Genomic DNA, 10,837 nt, shown 5'->3' on the forward strand with positions numbered 1-10,837 from the left:
CTCGTGATTTAAAACTTTGAAGAATCCATAACATCAGATCAAGTAAATGTATGTGAACAAGAACAAACATTTATTCCATAGTCACAGTAATGAATGACGTGAAATTCTTTTACACGCTTTCCAAGTGCTTCATCTTATCTCAAGGTAAATATCGCTGTCCTCATACTAAATTTCATATTAAGGTAAAACACAAATTTCTGTTTTTGAGAGTTTAACAACATAAAACCACTTATCTTATCCTAAACCTGAGAGATCACTTATTACTGCCAGTTTAACTTCGATGTTTCACTTTTGGTGTTGCGTTTGAAAGATTAAGTATTAGCTTTATTTGCATATCAGTAGTGAGAACTATTATAAACGGAGCCTTTAATATATTAGAAGGCATTATACTGCTGAAGATTGGATATATTTTGAACAAATCAATATCGCAATATTAATATAATACACCTAACATTATAGACAAGACTCTTCCGCGTGCTTAACTCATAATCAATATCATACAAAACCATATAATTAATATCTTTAATACCGATTTTACTGTACACTCAGTCAACAGTTATCCCAAGCTAGATAGTGCTAACAAATGTAACAAATATGTATCAACATAATGCTGATGCATCAGATATAAATCGACTTAATCCTGATATATCAAATACACGTATTAATATAAAAACTTGATGATGATATATAAAATATAAATGAATAAACCTAATGCTTATATATAGATTTGTATCAAACTAAGAAAGTCGTTATATCCCATATATCATTTATATACAAAATCGTTTTATTCCATAAATGATTTATATACAAAATCCCTTTATCACATACATCATTTATATAGATAGTCCTTTAATCCGATGCATCATTTATATAAAAAGTCCTTTTATCCCATACAACATTTATATAGAAAGTCCTTTTATCCTTTTCATCATTTACATACAAAGTCCTTTTATCCCAAATATAATTCATATACAAAGTGTTTTTTTTATCTCATACATCATGTATATAGAAAGATAGAAAGAACATTTTCAAAATCTAAATTCGATTTTTCTGTTTAAATATATATTATTATTTTTATTTATTTAATTGACTGTTTACAACAATTGATCTGCCCAGTCAGAAACAATTTTTAAACGTTAAAATAAAAGGATAATTTGTTATCTATGCTTCTTTTTCTTTACACGGTGTAAATGCTATTGCAATTTAAAAGGCATTAAATCAGCGTATAGAATTTCAGCTTAATTAAGCAGTGGCATTATTGTTTCTAATAAATTATTTATAATTATCCTAACATTTAAACGCATGCTGTGGTTTTAATAGTCGCTATCAGACTGTAGAATTGCTTCCTACTGTAATAGAAAGAATAACATTTCCAGATTTACTGTTTTAACTTAAAGTTGAAAGCACTTTAATTTTCTGACAAAGACAACGTGATTAAAATGGTTTTGGAGAAATGGATTTTAAGATGAAACAATTTGTGAAATAAAGGTACTCCCATATTAATTTGATTATAAATCTTATGAATATTATTCCAAGAACTATCATTTCATAATTCTAGCATGACTTGCGATTTTTGTCACTGTATAAAAAGAAGAAAAAAGCCGGTGTATAACTGTCGTTAAACACCACCTACGGACTACATGTGCGAGTATTTGCGACAATTCTGTTTATATATGAAGTCCTCCGATACAATGGATAAATATAAGCAACAAAAAAAAGCAATTTTATAATGAGTTATGTTTGACATAATTATTAAAATGGTGTAACCAAGAGTGTGGTTAAATTACTATTTAATTCCTTTCCATATAGATCTAGTTTAAAGCATAAAATGAACATAATGAACGATGAAATGTTGAGAATATTTTAAATGACCAAATGATAAACAGAACCATTCATTAAAAAGGAAATTACAACATTAAAGATATGAATATAAGCAAGGAAAAAATAATCTGTTTCATGGGATCAAGCCTCCGATAAAATGGAAAGATATAAGCAACAAAACTAGGGCATATTTATAATAAGGTTGTGTATGTTTGACATAATTATTAATACCGTTTGACCAAGAGTGTGGTTAGATTAATATTTTTTTCATTTCAATATAATTGAAAGCATATAATGAACACTATGCAAGATGAAAATGTCGAGATCAATTCATTTCATTTGCCCTTGATAACTGATTAAATGTACATAAACATTCACATTAAGAAAAAAAGAAATAAAAAAAAAGTTGTAAATGAATAAAAAAGGAACAAATAATCTGTTTCATGAGATCAAGCCTCTACTCATCACAAAGTTATTTATGATCATCTACAAGACTAACTATCTAACAATAAGCTCGTCTGTTATCAAGATAGGGCACGAATGTCACATTATTCCAATGCACAAAACTGTTATTAAACTATGAACTTAATTAAATTATTTCCGTGAAGTATTTTGAAACAGGAAACAAAGATCAATAAGGAAGGGAGGCATTCAACGAACGCATCTCCCAGCACATCGGATTTAATAAGGCACGTTTATTATTTTGTAGTATTGACTTTGTACTTTATTTGAAGACAAAATGAACAGCAATATGCTGATATCACCGCCTGATAAAACAAGAACGTATAAAAATAAATAAACTGATACTTCGTTTAAAGGATTTCAATTAATGAGTTATGAAATACACTTTACACCAACAAAATTATAATCAAAACAATAAGTATTATTAATGAAAGCACCATAAAAACATAAAAGAGCATTTTGTCAATGTACGCTGCCAACTTCGAACAAAGTTCGTTTTCTTTTCTAATTAATTCATTATTTGTTGATGAATGTTTCTGTTTTAATTCACTCAAAATCTTTTTTAAGATTAGATTAATTCTCTCTCTATCGTTATCCAGTATAATATCGTTTACTTCAATGTTGTTGCCACTATTTGCTAAATCATTGTGTTCATTTGTTCTTCCATTACAAATATTAATTTCCCCGTTCCTTTCATTAGAAGAGTCCAGGATGTCCATTTCAATGTAACGGTTCTCCCGCAAAAGACTATTTTGATCTACTTCATTCCTATTGTCTATAGTTGTGTTATTTTCTCCTGTATTCCCTTTATTCTTCTGTGACGTTGTTTTTCTTAGAATCTAGAAATGTTGAAAACACATCAACAGTGCTCAAGACAAAGAATCAAAGTTTTGCACTATCATTTACTAGTATACCAGATTTTCTGTATATCTGTTAATGACATTACGAAATTTTGTTATGAATTATTTTGAAACAAATAGATCAAATTCATCATTTTTAAATTATCTTTTATTTCAGTAAATAACTTGTCATTTAAAAAAGGTACTACCATTCTTGTGATAAAGTTTCACTAACTTAGATTATAAATGGATTAAATTGCTCGACATTTCAGGGTCATGGACATTTCATACCTATTATTAACTCTTTGCAGAAGAATATAATCTCTGTATGTCAAAATTACATTTTAAGGTCTTGAACAGCTGATTCCTAAAAACCATTTTGTTTTATAAAAGTATGGATGCAAATAATATATTTCACTTCTATACTTACATTTTGTAGACACTTAGGTATATGTTTCCTATTTCTATCAGATATCTTTGAAACAATGATTGACGCAATCAATGCGAACATCGCAACAAAAATGCACAATATGTTGATAATTCCTGTAAAGATAACGCAAAGGTTTCGTATATAACCTTACAATTCGTTTACAGGCTTTTAGTCACATCAAACTGCTAATTAAAGTTTTACTATTAACATATTAGCTAACGTGCCCTGTCAAGATTCATTTCAGGCACGGACAGTCACCAATGTAGAAGCACAGAAATATCGTAAGCTAGCTGGATAACTTTGTCGCATGGAAAAATGAATTATCGGAACCTTAAACCGAAGCGGTGAGCTCCATTTAAAAAAGCGATGTTCATACAAAAAGATGGAATGCTTTGTAGAGTGAACAATGATTAATATACATGTATTATTTTCCTATTAACATATATATAAAGGATATGTTCGAAAATGTGTTCTTTACCTATAAAGGGAATACTCGAATGGTCTGGGATTTCAGAAGACAAAACTATCAGTGGCAAACATTCTCCAAACAATAGGAATAGCCCTGAAACATATAAAGCCGATATAAAATTCCTTAAGATATGCATGCGTTGGAAAATTGTTTACATTTGTACTTAAAAATGAGAATTAGCGATATATAATGAATAGAATTTCAATAGGAATAGCCATGAAACATATAAAACCGATATGAAATTCTTGCATTGGAAAATACAAGTATAATTATAAATGAAAATGAGAATAAAAGATACAAAATGATTAGAATTTCAATTTTAAGAAACATTAAATATCTCCATATAAGAAATATTAATTGTAAGACTTTTAATTATTACCAAAGGTTTGCCTTGATGACAGTTTTCGTGGTAATAGAAACTGGAAAGGTACAATCATGGAAATCACGAGCATTGGAAAAATACACATGTTTGTAAGACATCTGAAGAAGGAGACATTTCTGTTCAATGTAATGACAATCTTCAGCTGGAAATATGATTCTTCTGAAATACAAGGTAAAACAAACACATGAGTACCTCCTGGTTTGCTATAACAAAAGTAAGATTTACAAAAGAGTACACCTTAATGTGAACGTTATGAATTTTATTTGGAGTAGAATATGATTTATCTTTGCAATCTTTTGTTTTGATATTCAGTATCAATCATTAAAATTAAGTTCAATTTAAGTTTTTTTAGATTAAGGTCATTTTATTAATGTAAAGATAAATGTGTGATTTGACAATACATTCATTTTATCTAATTTATTTTAGTCTGAACATTTGATATATTCTTCAAAGACAGGGAATCATGTTTTAAGCATTCAAATTGTAATTGTTTACAAGAATTGTCGGTAACCTACCAGGACAACATGCATACGTTAACATATTGATTTCTGCACGGGCTTTTCGTGCTCGCAATTGCCACTTATGACTGTCCAGGTTAACTATGTTTGGATCTGTGTCAGCAAGAACAGGAATGTCTGTAATACTCGTGTTTACGTGCATGAACTCCATCATCATTTTCTGTGTATTTAATAAAGCATAGTATTACAATAACTGAGTTATGGGAAACACTTTTTTTAAAAGGCAGTTCATGATTTTCAGAAGTATGCAAATTAAATAGTTCATTTACTCGGAAGATCTGATTAACGAGTTATATCACATAGTGATTTAATTATATATTTCATACTTAAAGTATGTATTTCAAGACGAAAATATAAAACACGAAATTTTAAAGTACTTGACACTTTATAAATGAAATTTTATCATTCACGTTTAATTGACCAATCAAATAAATACGGAATGTGTCAAACCTTGCTCGAGTATATCCATGAGCTAAATATCAAGTCGCACGTGTGTTGATCACGTGGGAACCATTCCAAAGTCACGGGACAGTATGATCGTGCATGCACGTTGTTTACGTAAAGTACAGTTCCTAGACTTGAAACTTCCACTAATTGATCAGCAACTGGCTCAGGAATTGACAAACTATAAATAGAAACATTAAAATATGTGCTTTTCAAGTGATTATAAAAGATCTTGAATTAATTTATTAAATTCTTAAAGTGATGAAACGATATTCTCTTAGAAGAATCGTGAATTTGTTACTTTTTCAAGACAAATTATTACTGAGATAACTGACTGGCAAGTGTACTTGCTATAAAGGAAACATTTTTCTGCCGTACGATTCAAACATTCAAAGTCTATACACTTCATCCTTTGCCTGTTTAATAAATGTGAGTAGTTTCAAAATACCAAATTTAGTAATGAAAAACATTATCAGAAGACATCCAAAGGTTTATGTGACTTACAAACACGAGTGACCAAACTTTATCTAAGACTGAATGTCCTTTTTCCTTTCTTTTTTTGTGGTTTACCTTCACTAGCATAATAATTACGATATTTTTCAAAATATTCTAAAATTAGAATATCATTTATTTTGGAAGAAATATACTAACGTGTTATGGACAGTTATATCAGGCAGCCAAATGGCAGACGCCGGTATGTATACTTCAGTGACACCACCATACTCTCTCGGATCCCAGGACAGTCGGTCATCTGTCCAGCGCTAAAATAATGATAAAGCAGCTTTTCATGAATAACTTAAAAGAACATTTTTTATCCGTTTTTTTTCCCCAAAACGAGCTATTTCTTTGTTTGCAATTGCTAACATAAATGATAAGTAAGGAAGACATCAAGTGTGGCAATATGTTTGAATGTATAATAATTGTTTTAAAAGGCTATATGTTATAAAAAAACTGGCACATTTCTTTTGCACAGGCAATTGTTTTACAAAAACCAAACAATAACTTTTGTAGCAGAGTTATAGCTTTATATCTACGTTAGCAAATCTTAAAATATTTCATTAGAGATTTAGCACATTTATATCCGAAAAATAGATTGGTGTAATTGTATAGTCGACAGTTAAGGGGTGAAAAATCTTTTTCAACTACAATTTGTAGTCGAGACCAGCATTATTTATACAAAAATCTTTTTTAAAATCGTCCAGATATATTCAATATAGAATATTGTTTCAGTATATTCAGGTGAAAGCGTATTTGTAACCTTTAGTTCTTATTTCAATACTTTTTTTATTTGTTAAGACCGCACTGAGACATATTGTCGTCAAATTTCACGACAATATCTATAAAGTAACTGTAGAACATTCATATAATTCAAGACAGAAATATGAAGCTTGGAATAAATTTAAAATTGTTGTCATGGCAACACATTAAAGTGATCAAATATACTTGAACAAATTTTGAGGCTTTTGAGCATTTACCATTGACAGGCTGATTGTCGACGATAATTCTTCTTTCCATGCATTCTGAAAATATATATTATATAACATTGCCATAAAATTTAACTGTTTTTATTAGGGAGAAAATAAAAAAAGTCATTTTGCGTATATAGATGTATGATATGGTATAATATGTTTAACATACCGGTCTTAAACAGGATAACCAAAGGAACATTTATAATTCCTTGTGAAGATGACCTGCATGTAGTTATCAAGAGTATCGTTTTCTAAGTCACTAGTCTCTAATGAGATCAAAATATATTATAGGAAATATAAAACAGAACCATTGATCTTTGTTCTCCGATCTTTTAAAACATATTAATATTTCATGGAGTAAATTGTACCATGCGTGTTGAACATGTCGATAGTTAATCAGATGGAACCACAATTTAGAATATATATATTTCAGATATTCACGGCTGTAGTAAAATTAATTGATTTATTTTGGTGACATAAACTTTCTTTTTAAAGCTAAATTGCACTGGGAGACACATAATTTGTACTAGCAATTCATATACGTTATGTTTGGTGTGTTCAATCTAAACATTAAACTCTTTGTCACTAATGATGTTCATTAAATCCAGCCCTGTGAAAATGAAAACACGTACAAAGGTTTTGATGTCAGTCTTATTACCTTGTTATGAACTGTGCTGTTTTGTAACAAGTCTGTTTAACTATAAAAAGCGGACTTTAAGCATTACCTCAGATAATTTAAGTCTAATGATCACGCGAGTCAACTTTAATGTCTGTCATAAACTGAATCTTCTTTATAAACGTAATTCTATGGAATGGGAATATTGTCTCATTTATTGAGATGTACATGACCTTGAACTTTAAAAGATGATATAGGCTTAAAAATAGTATTACAACGATTAATTGAACAGGACCATTATAAAGCGCATTTCAGCAACACATGATCATACGAAAGTAACCCAGTAGGGCACAGACCAGAATCGCGGTGGGGGTGGGGGCAGTGAGACCGTAGAAAGCGGGTTTATATTCTTTTAACGAGAGGGAATGTTAAGGATTTTATAATTTTGGATATTTTAGAAAAATCAGATACTCATTTCAAACGATGAACATAGAACATGTACGTATTTGATGTTTTTTAAAAACTTTATAAGAAAAATATTTTTATTAATTATATCAAATATACTTATGATAATAACTTACTAGATCGTCTATTCGAACTATCGCCGGGTAAACTTTAACGGCGACATAAGATCTTGCCGTCCTGGTCGGTAACACATGCTTTTTGTATCCCTTCTGTAAGTCGTCAAGTAACTGACTGATGTCTCTATATTGGGCTATAACTGAATTAAATATAAAATATTATAATATTTTCTAACAGTCATTTATAATGATAAAACCTTGAACAAAGTCAATCAAAACGAATCTGCACTTAACGTTATTTGTTTTCCTTGCTTCTGAGGATTTGCCATTTTTCAAGATTTTGCAACATTTATGTCGGAACAAACAAAAAGGTTAATATCTTCCCAATTATAAAAGGATAGCATTTCTTATACAATATTGGTAGACGGTAAGTTACTTTTATAATAATATTTACTTGTAAAATTATGAACGTTTCCTTTTATTCTGTTATAAATTTATGTTTACTAAATATATTGTAAAGGTTTTACAATGCATGTGTATTCTATGAAGGGAAAGTGATTAGTATTATCCGTAAAAAAAACCCTCAAAATGAATATCGTACATTTTTGTTGACAATCGTGTTTATACAGGTAACATATATAGATTTGAACATTTTAAAATAGAAAATTAAAAACGAAATATTATAAAGTACATGTACCAGTATATAGTATGAGTACTTCAAACACTGAAATATGATTTTATCAATAAAGCGAGCTTCATATTCAAACAAGCGGAGATTAAATTTTATAGCATGGTTTTAAAAACATAACGGCAAATGCCTTTTTCGAAAATAACCTAGTTTAAATCATGAAACAATATTTGTACAAGTTAAATACATCGAACTAACATTTTTAATAAAAGTTCAATATTATATAAGTGCAATTGATCAAAATGTAAACTTTCCTATCTAATTTATAAAATAATTTCAGTCTCAATATGACTTTCAAATCGAATCATTTACAGTTTGGTTATCTTTAATAGTACTTCTCTGTTAAGTAAATAAACACAAATCGTATTTCAATGGAAATGAATACATAAATCGCCGTACAATAATAAAAGTGGCCTTTGTCAAATATTATACAATGACTCCCGGTTTACAGTTTCCAATATCAAAGTTTTATTGGGTTTATAATTATAATGGTTTAAATTATAAATTCCTGACAGTAGCTTCAGCTCTAATAAATGACAATACCTGATATATTTCATGATATATTTGCTGTTTTTTTTTCATGTTATTTTTAAACGAATTCATTGTCCAATGTATGAATGTATGTATGTATGTATGTATGTATGGATGTATGTATGGATGGATGGATAGGGCGTATTTATCTTAATAACATATTGTGTTTTTCTGACATTGAAATTCATAAAAAAATATATTAATATTTTAGAATGCACGAACAAAATGACGATCATTTTGCAAACCTGTATATTTTCATGACTTCTTCAACGACTGATTTATTTAATACGATTTGCTTTCACAATGAACATTGAAGAGTTGCATATTTTGAAACATATATGGTTTTGTACAGACAAATAATCATACTTTACTTACCAATTTGAATACATAAGCACAAATTAATTGTTAAACCTCCATTCAAATACATATTCTTAACTGTACTACTTTATTTTCCCTGTCCTTCTATTGTGTAACACAGTCACTAAATTATCTCCGTATTTTGAATCATCCAGTATGTCCTATAACATGTAACTCCGGGTATAACCACTTATTGTAAATAAAAAAAACAAATTTACTTCACCGTAAAAAAGATGTCATTAGACCGTTGTTCACTCAAGCTTCACGTTTATTTAAATACTTTTTCAAACATGGTAATGTTATATTTTAATGTGTCTCAGCATTACATTGATTTTCACGATAAAAGGAACGTTTTCTCCCGTGTATGTTAACACTATTATACTCGCTGCAAGATTTAATGGAAAACTGGTGAAAATTGTTCAATGTCACACAATACATTTCTGATACTATAAAGCTCACTGACAGAAGCTGGTTTATGTTTAGGTGGCATTGTACGAGAGCTTATGTAAAATTGATAACCAGTGCTATGCATGCTGATTTAAATGAATATTGACATGTCTTTTAATCCTTTAAGGCTCGTAAACATAGAATAGTATTGAATATATTAATATACATTTCTTACACGTTAATCAAATAAGGCTTATCAGCAAACTGTTGTGTCATGGTCGTATTTAATGTGGTTCCTAACTTGAACAGTTTATCTGCAGTTATGTAGCATATACAAGTATATGTCGATCATGGAAAAAAGACTATAAAATTACTGTATGGATTTTACCTCATGCAATTTTGTTCACAATTAATCTATTCTTGAATACAAAATATCGGATGAAAATAAGCTCCTGTCGCATTCATAAAAAATATTAGGATAAACTAAACATATTTTCAAGCGCCACCTAGACAGAAAGTAGAAAATATGTATCTAGATTCCGCTGAACCTATTATCATATATGTTTGTAATCTGACAAAGTGAAAGTGCGTTTGTTAAACCAAGAATTATTGTTACAATTCAAACAATATGTGTATGACAATTCTCTAAAGATCTCGGAAGATACACCAGATGTTCTTTTGTTCTTCCAGCAGTCTCCGTTGAAACATCTGGTTACATTAACGCTATGAGATAAATTCAATGAAAACTTAACACGTGCGGAAAATAAAACAAAAATGGAATTTCTTACATTTAATGCTTGAAATGTACCTTTGTAAAATCGCTGCAAGATATTGATTTAAGACATAGAATCGGTTAAGAATTCAATTATTTTACTTAATTTGTTTTCATGGAATTTCATTGGA

The 10,837-nt window shown here is 29.3% G+C and overlaps 1 protein-coding gene across 1 annotated transcript; it reads right to left on the bottom strand.

The window, feature by feature from the left end:
- Nucleotides 1–567: 567 nt before the first annotated feature.
- Nucleotides 568–9,893, bottom strand: LOC132749507 (acetylcholine receptor subunit alpha-1-A-like). Its single transcript, XM_060739299.1, has 10 exons — nt 9,566–9,893; nt 8,032–8,171; nt 6,841–6,885; nt 6,017–6,126; nt 5,372–5,546; nt 4,919–5,081; nt 4,401–4,562; nt 4,031–4,114; nt 3,553–3,665; nt 568–3,122 (listed from the first exon to the last, which is right to left on the bottom strand). The coding sequence occupies exons 1-10, from the start codon at nt 9,615–9,617 to the stop codon at nt 2,670–2,672; spliced, it is 1,497 nt and encodes a 498-aa protein (XP_060595282.1). The 5' UTR covers nt 9,618–9,893; the 3' UTR covers nt 568–2,669.
- Nucleotides 9,894–10,837: the final 944 nt, after the last annotated feature.

The sequence above is a fragment of the Ruditapes philippinarum genome, unplaced genomic scaffold, assembly GCF_026571515.1.
Source record: "Ruditapes philippinarum isolate M1 unplaced genomic scaffold, ASM2657151v2 ctg26606_1_1_1_1, whole genome shotgun sequence".
In the NCBI taxonomy this organism is placed as follows: domain Eukaryota; kingdom Metazoa; phylum Mollusca; class Bivalvia; order Venerida; family Veneridae; genus Ruditapes; species Ruditapes philippinarum.